The sequence below is a fragment of the Pelodiscus sinensis genome, chromosome 5 (genome assembly GCF_052426305.1).
Source record: "Pelodiscus sinensis isolate ZL-2025 chromosome 5, ASM5242630v1, whole genome shotgun sequence".
In the NCBI taxonomy this organism is placed as follows: domain Eukaryota; kingdom Metazoa; phylum Chordata; order Testudines; family Trionychidae; genus Pelodiscus; species Pelodiscus sinensis.
Window position 1 is genome coordinate 24,925,228 of NC_143056.1, and position 14,005 is coordinate 24,939,232.

The 14,005-nt window shown below is 40.9% G+C and overlaps 1 protein-coding gene across 4 annotated transcripts in view; it reads left to right on the forward strand.

Moving 5' to 3' along the window:
* Positions 1–14,005, forward strand: part of SETD3 (SET domain containing 3, actin N3(tau)-histidine methyltransferase) — a 73,647-nt gene that overhangs the window by 25,336 nt on the left and 34,306 nt on the right. For all 4 annotated transcript variants that reach the window (XM_075926603.2, XM_075926602.2, XM_006123762.5 and 1 more), the window contains exons 4-6: positions 2,842–2,990; positions 4,747–4,819; positions 5,350–5,606. In XM_075926603.2, coding sequence (XP_075782718.1) covers positions 2,842–2,990; positions 4,747–4,819; positions 5,350–5,606 — 479 coding nt within the window. The remainder of the gene's footprint in view (positions 1–2,841; positions 2,991–4,746; positions 4,820–5,349; positions 5,607–14,005) is intronic.

Below are 14,005 nucleotides of genomic sequence, written 5' to 3' on the forward strand. Positions count from 1 at the left end.
GTTGACACACTAGTTGAGTAGTCATTTGCCCCCCACCTTCATTTCCTCTATCAGAAAGAGGAAGCAAGGGGCAGGGGAAGAAGAGTGGGTGCTTCAAAGCAGCAGCACCGCGTGGAGCCTGGAGTCAGCGCGGGACTCTCCCACTGACCCCAGGCTCCATGTGGTGCTGATGCTTTGAAATGCCACGGGGAGCATGGGGCCAGCAGGGAACTGCTTGAGTGTCCCACTGGCCACATGCTCCCCGCAGCGCTTTTGCCTTTGAAGTGTAGCAGCAGCCCTGATCCAAGGGCATCAACTATTTGATTAGCCAATTAATCTAAATTTAACATCCCTAGTGTGTGACTAGAATTGTCAGAATGACACGTAACTATTATTGTGTGGGAGATTTTGTCAGATGAGAACTACTAATACAATCATATGGTTAAAACAATGATTTTAGCTCACGCTGAGAGAACCTTTGAATTGTATGGTAGATAAGGTTTGGGTGGGCTATTAATTTGACCCATCAAGTTTGCATTTTCCCATTTAATATGTGATCAAGCATGATTTTTTTTGTTATGATATAATCATTTTCTGACCAGAGTAATAGGATATATTTGTATGCACTGTTCCATACATGGTTGGTTTTTTGTTTTTTGTTTTTTAATTTGCAAATGCATCTTTTTAAACTTAACAGCTGGGATTTATGTATGAACATTGTCTAAAAATAGCCTTCTTATGAAGGGACAAAAAAGGGGCAACATTTGACTGAGATGAGCATGTTTGTGAGAGATGGAAGTATTTTTATTTATTTAATAATGGAATAGGAAGTTAGGGTATGTCTACACTAGCCACCCTAGTTCGAGCTAGGGTGGCAAGTGTAGTCATTTGAACTTGCAAATGAAGCTCGGGATTTATCTATGAAAGATGATGGATTTAACCTTTAGCACTGTCATTTTAAATGAAGATTTCACTATTGAAGCATAGGGTTGAAAATATACAATTTAGGTAATACAGATTTAGTTACTTTGCCTTTGCTTTTAAACTTCTCAAAACCAATATTCAAGAGTTTTTTCCATGAGAGATGCATCCCTCAAAACTTATCCAGACTCTGTTTGGATGCAGGTGCAGGATGTCCGATTCAGGAGATGATATTGGTTTAGGAATCTTAGGGATCGAATTATGCAGAAAATGGATACGAGGTGGGGGCAATGAGGTGTGTGACCAAACTAATTGATGGCATCCCCTATGGCTAATGTCTCGTACATATGAAGGCTAAGAAGTAAAAGAGACCTAGGGTTTTGCTGGTGTACCCTATAGCAGAAAGTGAGACCTGAGATTTCTCAAATAGAGGGATCCCCTTTGCTGCCCTTATACCTATCTAGGGGTAAGAGAAGGGTGAGAGGATATAGAAGAGAGCTGAATCCTAGAGAGAGCTTGAGGATCTGTCGCAAGTTAATGGTTATATGTTGCAGAGCCCTCTATCTTAGTTAAATGCCTGGTATTAAGAAATTATGGTTGTGTGCATGGATGGACCCACTGAACCCTCCCTAGTGTAATGTTGTGACCTTCCACTGAAATCTATCCCTGCACTGGAGGAATTCTGTCCCACTGTACACATGCATAATTAGTGAGCCACATATATTTTCAATTTTTTTGTGCAGAAAAAAGCTGCTGAAATGTTGCGGCAGTTCTACCTTTTTCCCAATGGGTTCTGTGACAATAGACTACCGCATTCGCTCCCAGCCAGCTAGGGAAAAGAAAGAGCCTGCCTTCTTCACAGCATCTGTCAAGTCCTGTTGGGAGATAGACAATGTGGGGTATTGGGTATAGTCAGACAGGCTTATGAGTGCTAGTGGGAGAAAACTGGGGCTTAATGGGAGGGGAGGCACAGGACCACATGGGGATGGGGTTGCAGAGCTACATAGATAGGGTCAGGGGATGGCTAAATAGGGGCACAGACACATGGAGGGGGTGCAGTGCCACATGAGGATGGAGGAGTGGGTGTCTGAGTAGGAATGGAGGGGGACACATAGATAGGGGTTGCAAGGACGTAGGAATCCAGGAATATCTGGCAACGGGCAGATGTTCCTGACTGAATGGGAGAGGCTAATATTCTCCCAGAATCTGCATGGGGGAAGCTCCATAACAATCCCTCCTCACTCTCCAAAAAATCCTGTTCCATACTACTTCCATCCATATCCAACAACCCTCCAAATTCATACCTAATGATCTGTTTCCTTCTTCCTCAGCTGCTTCAATACCCCTGACTCCCTCAAGCCTTTCCCCTGCTTCCAAGGGATGCTAGAAATACAGTAGTTTAAACAAATTATTATTTATTTATATATTAATATGCCTAATAATGAATTTATTAGGTCAGAAAAAATTTCCTGAATCTTTTGTTGTCTGTATTGTTACAGACATTGAAATAAATAACCAAAAATAATTGAAACTGGTATGCAGAATTCTTAATTTTTTGGCACAGAATTTTCCCAGGAGTAATTCACGTTAGTGTTCTGATCAATGCAGTTATCAACCCTTATCACTGGAATGTCTTTTTCTCTCCGCTCATTTAAATGAAAAAAGGAAAAGAAAATTTTCATACATATTCTTTCACAGGCTACCTTAGTTTACCATTTTTAAGGTGACTAGTAAGCAAATGTGGCAGTGTTTAAGTTGAATAAAATTGGATATGACTGTAGAACTTTATTGAGTTACTTTTAACAAACACTCATTCTGACCCAACCTCTTCAAAGGATAGCTGTGTGATAGTTGGGTGTTCTTCACTTATGTCATTTATATTGACCCTCTGTGGATTGTTAGATCCTCTCATTTCTCTATTTTTATAACTTGTGCGTATAGGTTTGTCTGTTACCTTTGATGGAAAAAGAGAAGACTATTTTCCTGAACTAATGAAATGGGCCACTGAAAATGGAGCATCCACAGAAGGTTTCGAATTAGCAAATTTTGAAGAAGAGGGCTTTGGTTTGAAAGCAACAAGAGAAATAAAGGTAAGCATATGAACATTTAAACACATTAGAAAATCATGTCTGTAAACATAGTGGAAGAGTGACACCAGAACATTGAAACTATTCTTTTTCTCTCTCCAATGGAGAGTTCACTTCACTGGAACTGTTATAAATATATTGTAAACTATACGAAAGAGTACATTTACAATACTAATTTAGTATTATTTAACAATGGCCAGTTGTTTTATGGGTTGTAAAAAAGTACTAATTGTGAATCTTTAGTTTGGTTATTTATTCAGACAATTTAGCTAACCATTTCTTGTATCTTTATGCCTTGCTGTTCGCATGCCCTTCTGCTACTCCATCCTCTGGGTATACAATATATGCCCAAACTGTATTTTTCTTAGTTTACAAGTCTACTAGTGTAAAGGTTCTCCCTTGTTGTATATTTCCTATGTAAAATTGGGATAATAATGCTCTGTTTACTTGCAGTGGAGATTAGGGATGTAAAATCTCATTTAATTAGTTAACTGGTTTAAATGTGCAGTTTTAACCGGTTAACTGATTAAACAAAGGAGGGCTGGAGGGGGGCTGCTCCAGCCCGGCTGCTGCTTACTCTGCAATGGGCTGCCAACTCCCAGCCTATATGAGATGGGAGTTGGCAGCCCTGCGTGGGGGCCCAGTGGGGCTGGAGCAGCCCTTCACCCATGGTGGGCAGGGGGCTGCTCCCTAGCTACCAGTTGACCATTACCCAGTAAGCATCATCTATTATGGGTGATGCTTACAGGATAACTGGTTATTCATTAACATCCTTGGCGGAGACAATTGTTAATGTGTGAGAAACACTCAGATGCTACAATTAAAAATGCCATAGCAAAGAAATGAATATTTCCATATTTGTTACAGGATTTAGATGGTGTGTAGTTAATAGAATGAGGAGGATAAAATATTGAACAGCTTCCTCCATCTATGCGCTAAAAGTTAATGGTCATATGATCCCATACTAGTTTTCATGTAATTAGAGACTGCATCATAACACATGTAAATGAGAAGGAAGAATTAAGGTGATTCAGTCATCTTAACTTTGAGTACTACTTAGTTGTGAGTGCTTGACTTTGTAACCTGGGTACATTCATTTTAATATTAAGGTAATATTTATGCATGATATTTTAAACCAGGTAGAGGCTAGACCATAGGTGAGCAATAGCCAGCCTGCCGACTGAACACAGTTCACCAGGATTAGCTTCTGGTGGGCCACCAGTGCTTTATTTACCTGTGCTTCCACGGATACTGCAGCTCGAAGCTCCTATTGGCCATGGTTCACTGTTCCTGGCCAATAGGAACTGCAGGAAGCAACGTGGACTGGGACACCACTTTACCCAGCTCCCATTGGCTAGGAACAGCGACCCACAGCTAATGGGAGCTTTAAGCAGCAATAACTGTGGAAGCGCAGGTAAATAAAGTGCTGGTAACTCATTAGGGGTTAATCCTGGTGAGCTACATCTGGCTTATTGCTCCTCCCTCGGGCTAGATTTATTTTCTTATGTAACTTTTGTTATGATAGTGTAGGAAGTTCTCACAGTATGTCAGTTTACTTGGTAGTGAATGGGCAAAGAGTCTTGGTTCAAAATAACTTTAGGATTAAAGAAAGACAGGAAAACCTTTAATTTACTTAAAGGCTATGTACATGTATATATGAGATATTTTAAGGAAATGGTGTTTTGTATTTCATGTGAAATAATGAGTTTCTGTCCTTCCTTGTTTTTTGTTTTGCTTTGCTTTGTTTTTCCTTTTTTAGGCGGAAGAGTTGTTTCTTTGGGTTCCTAGAAAGATGCTGATGACAGTTGAATCAGCTAAAAATTCAGTGTTAGGTAAGAGCAACTTTTGAACTTGCTTATAAATATGTGCAATGGGAAGAGTTTATTTGATATAATATTACACATTGACATGGGACTAGAATAGTGGTCTAAGCAGGTTTTCGGTATCTCAAGTCTTGAAGTACCAATGACCAGAATTTCATTACCCTCTTTCTTTTCTCTCTCTGCCATCCTCTCTCTTTTTTTCCCCACATCCTTCCCCGACCCATGCACCAGCTATTCGCCTGGCTGACACTCTCTCCTTAGAGGGTGGATGCATTTCAGTAGCGATAGATTCCTGATGTTTCTATAGCTTTGTTTTGATAGATTGCTTTGGATTAATCTATTTTTAGCCATACAAAAGTATATCCTAATGTCATACAGCTATGTGGTATCTTTATGACAAGCACTCAGTATAACAATCTTGTCTCTCAGGAGCCCTGTACACTGGTACAATTTCCATGCACAGTTTTTAATTGTATTAATTTAAAATAAATTTAATATAACTATTTTCAGCCTTTTATTGTTCTTTATGGTTAATTCAGGGTCCTTGTATTCTCAAGACCGAATTCTACAGGCCATGGGAAATATTACATTGGCATTTCATCTTCTTTGTGAACGTGCCAATCCTCTCTCTTTCTGGCTGCCATACATCCAAACTCTCCCCAGTGACTACGATACCCCTTTATATTTTGAAGAAGATGAAGTGCAGTATCTTCAGTCAACTCAGGCCATACATGATGTCTTTAGCCAGTATAAAAATACAGCTAGACAGTATGCCTATTTCTACAAAGTCATTCAGGTAAGCAGCTTAAATTTAATATTGCATTTATGGGGTTTTGCGAGTAAAAGGGGTAAAATAATGACATTAAGTGATAAAACAATTTTTATTTTTGTTTAAAAAGCTGAAAATATGATTCATTATATGTAATTTAGCAGTAGACAAACATATAAAAGAGCGGATGTCATATTTTAGTAGGTTTGTTACAAAGTAGCCGAATTTACAGGAAGCAGAAATTGAACCATTATCTTTAAAGTTCGATAAATTATTAATTCTAGAAGTGCCTTTCATTTGTATCATACTAGAAGATTTACCCCTTGTTGCTTGAGTCTTTAACTTTTGATTTTGGAAAATGAAACACAAATGTACATGCTGCATTTAATCATTGCTCTGGTGTGGGGCTGGAAATGAGTTCAGTATGCAGGCTGCCCTGTGAAGAGAGGAATATCGCAGCACTGTGGGGTCAGGTGAGAAGCAAAGGCACCATTCATTGAGGGCTAGGGAGCAATGGCCCCCCCCCCCCCCGTGTTTGAACCCGCTGGATTTCATACTTGAGGACTGCTTAAAGCTGCATGTCCTGACTCCAGAGGTAGTTCTTAAATGCAACAGTTTGGGCTTCTTGTAGCTTTGCCTTTAGGAAAGGGCGTTTGTAATAAAAAAAAAGAAGGCAGGGTGATTAAGAATAACAAAAGGCTGGGCATTCTAGTAATTAAAGGATAGTTAGATCATCATGAAAACCGGGCCAGCGGGAGGAGAGAGGTACCCCCACTTAAAAGGAGTACGACTGAGTGTTGTGCTGCTGGGATTACTGGATTACTGTGTTAAATTTAGAAATGTTCTTGAAAAAGGCATGAACAGGGACTAAATCAAAACTGACTGCAACGAGATACAAAGGGAGTTCACAAAATTGGATGTTTGGGCAACAAAGGTAGATGCACTTCAGTGTTGATAAGTGCAAAGTAATGAACATGGGAATATATAATCCTAACTATTGATACAAAATAGCTGTTACCACTCAAGAAAGAGATCTTGGAATTGTTGTGGATAGTTCCCTGTAAACATCTGTTCAATGTGCTGTGGCAATCTAAAAACTAAAAAGCTATCCGAATATTGGGAATCATTAGGAAGGGAACATATAAGACGACAAAATACTGTATTGCCTCTATATAAAGTCATTATATGTCCACATCTTGAATATTGTATGTAGGTCTGGTCAACCCATCTGAAAAAGGTTATTGGCCACTGTTGGAAGATATTGGGCTAGAAGGACCTTTGGTCTGACTCAGTATGGCCTTTCTGACATTCTTATATAAGAGCTGAAATGTATCTGCCCTCTTGCTATAACCCACTAGACCCCACTCTCCTTCCAGAGCTGAGACAGAGCCCAGGAGCCCTGATGGGTGTGTCTCTCCACAGAGATAGTAACAAAATAAGACTCTACATTAAAATGTTAAGGCCCTTAAGTGACGTGACACAAGATGTTAGAGCTGAATGGGTCTAGTATTTATTTAATTTTCTGTCTTTCTTTTATATAAGAATTAGATGAAGTGCTCCTATCAGCTAACTACTAAATTGTCTGCCAAAAAAGTAGAGTTTTCCAGTACCTTGGTTACCTTGGTTGGGGAGAGGGCTGATAGCATTGGCTCCTTCCCTCCCCATTTGGTGCTTGGCTTGTATTGAGCATGCTCAGTAACAGTGCTGAAGCCTCTGTCCTCTTTCCACCCCTCCATCCCAGCATCCACAGGTCTTCCCTCCCAAAATCTGAAATGAAGCCCTTGGCGAGAAGTGCCTCTCCATGGCCGCTGCAGCTCCAGAAGGCACAACTGGGGAAGGGGTGCGTGTCCTCCAGCTGGAGCAGGTCCAAGTTTGTCTTCCTCCTGCACTCTCCAGCCAGAGTGAAGAATGGAGCAAATTGTGCACTTTCCTCTCCACTCCCTGACGAAGGCGAACAGCTTTCTATGAATTGGGTTCAATGTGCTTCAGTTTCTCCCTTTTCCCCCCCCCCCCAAAAAAAAAAGAGCATCTGGGGTGGGAGGATCAGGGTTGGGGCAGTCCCGGGTGGGGGTAGAGGCATGATCCCAGCCAGTCCCTTTCACTTGCCTAGTGATTCTTTTTACTGTATAGTTTTATGAGAAGCTGTCCCATCCCAGGCACATCCCATTTTCCTAGCACAACTAAACACTTAACTTATTTAGATGGGCAACGTAGGCTAGATCGTGAGCTGCATGAATGGCCCTCCATTTCAGTGGGCTGCAAGATTGTCATGACAAAGATGGTCTCCTGGAATAGGATAGTTGTGCTAGCTGTGTTTACAAACCTGGAATTTGCGGGATGTGCCCACTAACCTGCATCCAATCAAGTACTTTGATTGGATGCAGAGGGAACACATGGCTCACCTCACTTCACTTCACATGCTGTTGCTTTATGTGCGTGTCACTTTAGTAATACCAGTAAGAAGGGGGGAAAAAAGATGCTGATGGAAACCAGTGCATTCTGGCAACTCTGTGTGGGGGCAGTGGTAAACAAAATGTTTTGCAGGCCATGTGTAGAACTCCCAGTGGGCCACAGGTTGCCCAGCACTTATTCCATATGTATTGAATTTTAAAATGTTTTATATTTCTTTTAGTATTTAAAAATTACCATGAAAATAGCTTTATAATTAATAATCTGGCTTGTGTTGGGCATTTGCCAATCGTAGTGAAAATTGTGCTAGAATAGAAAAATGTTACGATTTGGGAGAAGAAACTGGTGTTGCTTTCCAGGCAGAAAAATGAAAAATCAGTAACTGGTTTTAGAACAGTATTAATGGGGGAATCCCCTGTTTATGATCACACAAACATCAGTATTCTGTGTAGTAATATATTTGTATTTATATGAAGATTGGGCCATTACTACTTTAAGAAGTGTAGATTTACTTAGTTATTCCAACTATAACACCTTGAGGTGGTGATCAGCTGATCAGCCTGCTCCTGCCTGGTTTGGGATATGGTTAATATTTTAGATGGAAGGCCTCCATGGAAGTTGTTTGGATGATTCAATAGTTAGCACCCTTCTCTAAGTCAGTAGTCAGCAACCAGATCAGAATCTACCGGTAGATCTTGGAGCCTCTGACAGGTGATCCTGAGTGATTTGGCTAGGAAGTTATCAAGAGCTGGCACTTCATTTGCCACTCCATACACTGTCATGCTGCTCCTGCCCTCTGCCTTGGAGTTGCCACCCCCCCACCCCCGGGAACCTTCTGCTTCCTGTGCAGAGTGTGGGAGGGAGAAGAGGGTGGTGCTGATGTCAGGGTGTACTTCCTTGTCGCACTTCTGTACCCTACCTATCTTCACACTGAGAGAAGGGGGTGGAGGAAGCCTGGCAATGCAAATCTGTCAGTCTCAGACGTTGTGTGTGTGTCTGTCATTTTCACAAACACACACTGTCCTCGACTCTGATAGTCCGACCCAACACATAAATGGGGGGTGGTTGTTCTTACTTCCAGAAAAAGCACGTTTTTGCTTGTATAGCTGCATCTGCATTCAGAGGGAGTATTTTGCCATTATACTTGTATCAGCAAAACCTTTCTAGCATATACTCAGCCTGAGTGAGACACTTGAGATTGCACGGTGAATCATTGTCAGATCTGGGCTTAGAATTTAGGAATTTTTGATTTCCAGATCTTTACTCATTCCATTTATCATTAATGCGCTGCACTACAATGGTTGTACACTATCAAATATTAATAGCCATTTTCATTTCCATTGGGGTTTGTGCTAGTTCCCATTATGCAATGGTTTTAATTGGATTTAACTTAGTAATAGCACTCTAAAAAAGTAAGGACATGCAGGTAGGTGAGGAACCCTAAGTAGACCAAGGATGAAGAGGGAGTGATGGGAAATTCAGGCTTCCCAGAGGAGCAGGAGTAGTTCTCCACAAAGCCCATCCTTTCCCTGGCCTTCCCTGTGCCTATGGTGGATTGTGTTGTCCAAGCAGTCATGCTGCCTGGCTTCTGGAACAGGCTTCTGGTGGATCCAACCCCGTGTTCCCTAACCCAATCCTGGTTGCAATGTCCCCAAGTCCTTCCATGCTAACTTGTCACCAAACTCGATCACCTAGGGTTAGCACGGGGCGAGGGACCTTTTCTCGATTAGAGGCCGCTGACCCACAGAAAATCAGTAGGGGGCTGCACACAAGTGAGGGGAAAAAAAAAAAACCAAACCCTTCACTGACGTGGCTCCTGACTGATGAGAGAGTCATTCCCCACATTCTCCTCGCCCACCAGAGCCTAGTGGGGCCCAGGCTAGTAGATTTTGTGTGCACCAGTCCTGAGGGGGAACTATGGGGAAGCTGGCGCACCAGCACGAGGTCCCCAATGCTGGAGGAGCTCTGAGCCTTTGGGGCTGCATCCAGGCAAGCCAGAAGCCACATCCGGGCCTTAGGTTCCCCACTCTTGACTTAGCACTTGAGGAGGGAAAGAGGCCTTCTGGACTGGAACCAGCAGAAGTTCCAGAATGGAAGGAAAGATCAGAACAGTGTTATGGACCATTCTAGCATAACTTTAGCATTGAGTCACACTCTGGCAAGTGAGAATTATGCGCCCTCTATCTGACACTGACAACTACACAATAATTAAATGCAAAACTAAAAGTTAATTCTGTACAGTTAAAATCTGTTAGAAAGTTCAATAACTAAGGGTCAGTATTAACCACCACATTGCACAGCCTTTGGTTTTATATGTATTTTACAACTTTTTTCCCCAGAGAGACCTGATAATTTTCAGAGCATTGTAGAAGGCAGAAAAAAAAATCAGCAGAACCCTTCCCCCTTAAATCTCCTTCATATATCTCTGCTCACCTCCAAAACAAAAAACCCTTTCTTAGAAATTAGAAAAGCTCATAACCATGTTAGTATAATTTTTACACATGAACACAAATGTTTTTTTGGCAAGAAGTCTAACATTGAAGGTATTGGTCCAAATGGTGAATTATTTTTCAAGTTATTAAGCTTGTGGAAATGACACTGGGAGCAGAGCAAGAGATGAATTTGTAGTAAAAACGTCTTAACCTTAAAGGATGCTGCCCTATGTACTATAAGTTGAGTGCATTTCAAAAGGGAATATTAGGTTTCATGCACCACTTGTTTCCTTCAGTACTTCCCATGTTTTTAGTGTAGAAATTTGTATTAAAGCTGGCCCCTGTGACCAGAAGTTAGACATTAAGGAAAATCTTTTTGAGTTTGATATGTGCTCCATTTTATACAAACCAGTCTTCTAACTTCACCACACTCTTGAGCTACTCCGCCACAGAAGGAAATGCTTGTCATATTACAATGAAACGTATAATAATAATGGCTTCCAACATTAGAAAAAAGGATGAGACTGATGAGTGAAGTAAAAATATTTTAATCCCTTCATTCTGGATTGGTTTTAGCTTGCACAATGTGACTCTTTAGTGACTTTTGGGAATTTAGGTGGTTAATGGTATAGTCAATTAGATACTTAGTTTACTTCACAAATAAAGTTGACAGTCATTAAAACACATTTTGCTTTTCATGTGAATGCAGAGTTAAATGTTTTTTACTGGTGGTAGTCTGCTTTGTTTCACTTGCTTCTTTATAAATGAGGTATTCTTTTAAGACTATATTTCTAAACCCTTTCTCAAAGTGATTTAGTCTCAGATACACATGAGGAACAGGCAGACTCCTGCATTTAACAGCTGTTACCAGCTAAACTGTAGTCTGGTTTGATAAGCAAAAACAGGTGTGAGATTGAGCAGACAAAAATAAACCCTTGAGCACGTTAGCCAGGACTTATAAACCAAACTGACACCTTTTTAAATGTTTGTAATTGGATAACTAACATATAGTTTAAGGGGGAAAACTTTTTGCAGATGGACTTGAAAGGTATATTTGGACCCTGGAATGCTACTTATAAAAAGCAGGAAATTTCAAAATCAGTAGCATTATATGTATGTAGCCTTTCTTTTAAGAGGTTTTTATTGTTAGTTTCAAGGAGAACTTTTGTTCACTACAGGGTTTTCGTTTCTCTTGGATGCATGTGCATGTAACTTCTATTGGCAGTGATGGGCATAGCATGTGCACTGAAGGTTGAACAGAGTCCAAATGTTGGCTTAATGTTGGTGGGATTTTTTTTGTGCACTGAAATGTGGTATAAGCAGCACAAGAGGGAGCCATATAGTTTAGATATTCACTATGAGTTCATTTGTTATATTTTCTTTATAAATATCTTTTGTGACTTTTTGAAGGAATATGCATTGGATTTCCTATTTGATTTCCCCGCCTCCCCCCGCCGCATCTGACTGCATGCTTCCAGTTTATTACAGAGCAGTTTTTTTCATAGATCAGCGAAAGGAATCAGGAGTGGCAGGTGGAAGTACTGAAATGCACTTCAGTTCTCCCTTCCAGCACAGAGCCAGAGGCTATAGATTACAGCATCTGTAATGATGTTCTGTTGGGTGCCCCATTATAAAACAAATATTTAATTTGTAGTTTTAATTAATTTTTAAAATCCTGTTAAATTTAACATGAAAATTACTAGGACTATCAAATGATTAAAATATTAATCATGATTAATCATAGCTTTAATCACGCTGCTGCTAATAGAATACCAATTGAAATTTATTATAAATATTTTGTTTGGATTTCAGTTACAACACAGCATGCACAGTGTACAGTTCTCACTTTGTTGTTTTTATAACAATTATTTGCACTGTAAAAAAATAAATAAAAAAAGTAGTATTTTTCAGTTTACCACACAAGAACTGTAGTTCAATTTATTGTGGAAGTGGGACTTAAAAATATGGATTGTTGTTGTTGTTGATCCATAACTGCATTCAAAAATAAAATACAACTTTAGAGGCTATGGATCCAACCAGTCCTCCTCCTTTACATTTATGGGAGATAATATTGCCTGTTTCTTATTTACAATGTTATCTGAAAGTGAGAACAGGAATTTCCATGGGACTTTTTTAGCTGACTTTCATAGAAATCATAGAGCTGGAAGAGACCTCAGAAGGTCATCAAGTCCAGCCCTCTGCCCAAGGCAGGACCAATCCCAACTAAATCAACCTAGCTAGGTCTTTGTGAAGCCAAGGCTTAAAAACCTCTAGGGATGGAGATTCCACTACCTCCCTAGGTAACCCATTCCAGTACTTTACTACCTTCCTAGTGAAATAGTTTTTCCGAATATCCAACCAGGACCTCCTCCACTGTAACCTGAGACCATTGCTCCGCCACCCGTCACTACTGTGAACACCTGAGTTTCTCCATCCTCTTTGGAACTTCCCTTCAGGAAGTTGAAGGCTGCTATCAAATCCCCCCTCACTCTTCTGCAGACTAAACAAACCCAAATAGCTCAGTCTCTCCTCAAAGGTCATGCTCTCCAGCCCCCTAATTATTTTGGTCACCCTCCACTGGACCCTCTCCTATGTGTCCACATCCTTTCTATAGTGGGGGCCCAAGACTGGACACAATACTCTAGATGTGGCCCCACCAGAGCCGAATAAAGAGGAGAAAATCACTTCTCTAGATCTGCTGGCAGTGTTCCTCCTAATGCAACCTAATATGCCATTAGCCTTCTTGGCTATAAGGACACACTGTTGACTCATATCCAGCTTCTAATCCACTATAAACCCCAGGTCCTTTTCTGCAGAACTGCTACTTAGCCATTCGGTCCCCAGCCTGTAACAATACTTGGGATTCTTCCATCCCAAGTGCAGGACTCTACACTTGTTCTTGTTGAACCTCATCAGATTTCTTTTGGCCCAATCCTCTGATCTGTCTAGGTCACTCTGGATCTTATCCCTGCCCTTCAGCATATCTACCTCTCCCTCTAGTTTAGTGTTATCCGCAAACTTGCTGAGGGTGCAAATCATCCCCTCATCCAGGTCATTAATGAAGATACTGAACAAAATCAGTCCTAGAATTGATCCTTGAGGCACTCCATTAGAAACCGACCGCCAACCTGACATCAAGCCGTTGATCACCTGTTGGGCCTGACAGTCTAGCCAGCTTTCCATCCATCTTACAGTCCATTTATCCAATCCATACTCCCTAAATTGCTGGCAAGAATATTGTGGGAGACTGTATCAAAAGCTTTGTTAAAGTCAAGGTATATCACATCCAACTGACTTTCCCATATCCCTGCCCTCCAGTTACGTCATTATAGAATCTAATCAGATTGGTCAGACATGACTTGCCCTTCATGAATCCATGTTGACTATTCCTGATCACTGTCCCCTCTTCCAAGTTCTTCAAAATGGATTCCTTGAGGATCCCCTCCATGATTTTTCCGGGGACTGAGGCAAGGCTGTCTGGTCTGTAGTTCCCTGGATTGTCTGTCTTCCCTTTTTTAAAGATGGGCACTACATTTGCCTTTTTCCAATCATCCAGCATCTCTCCGGATCTCCACGAGTTTTCAA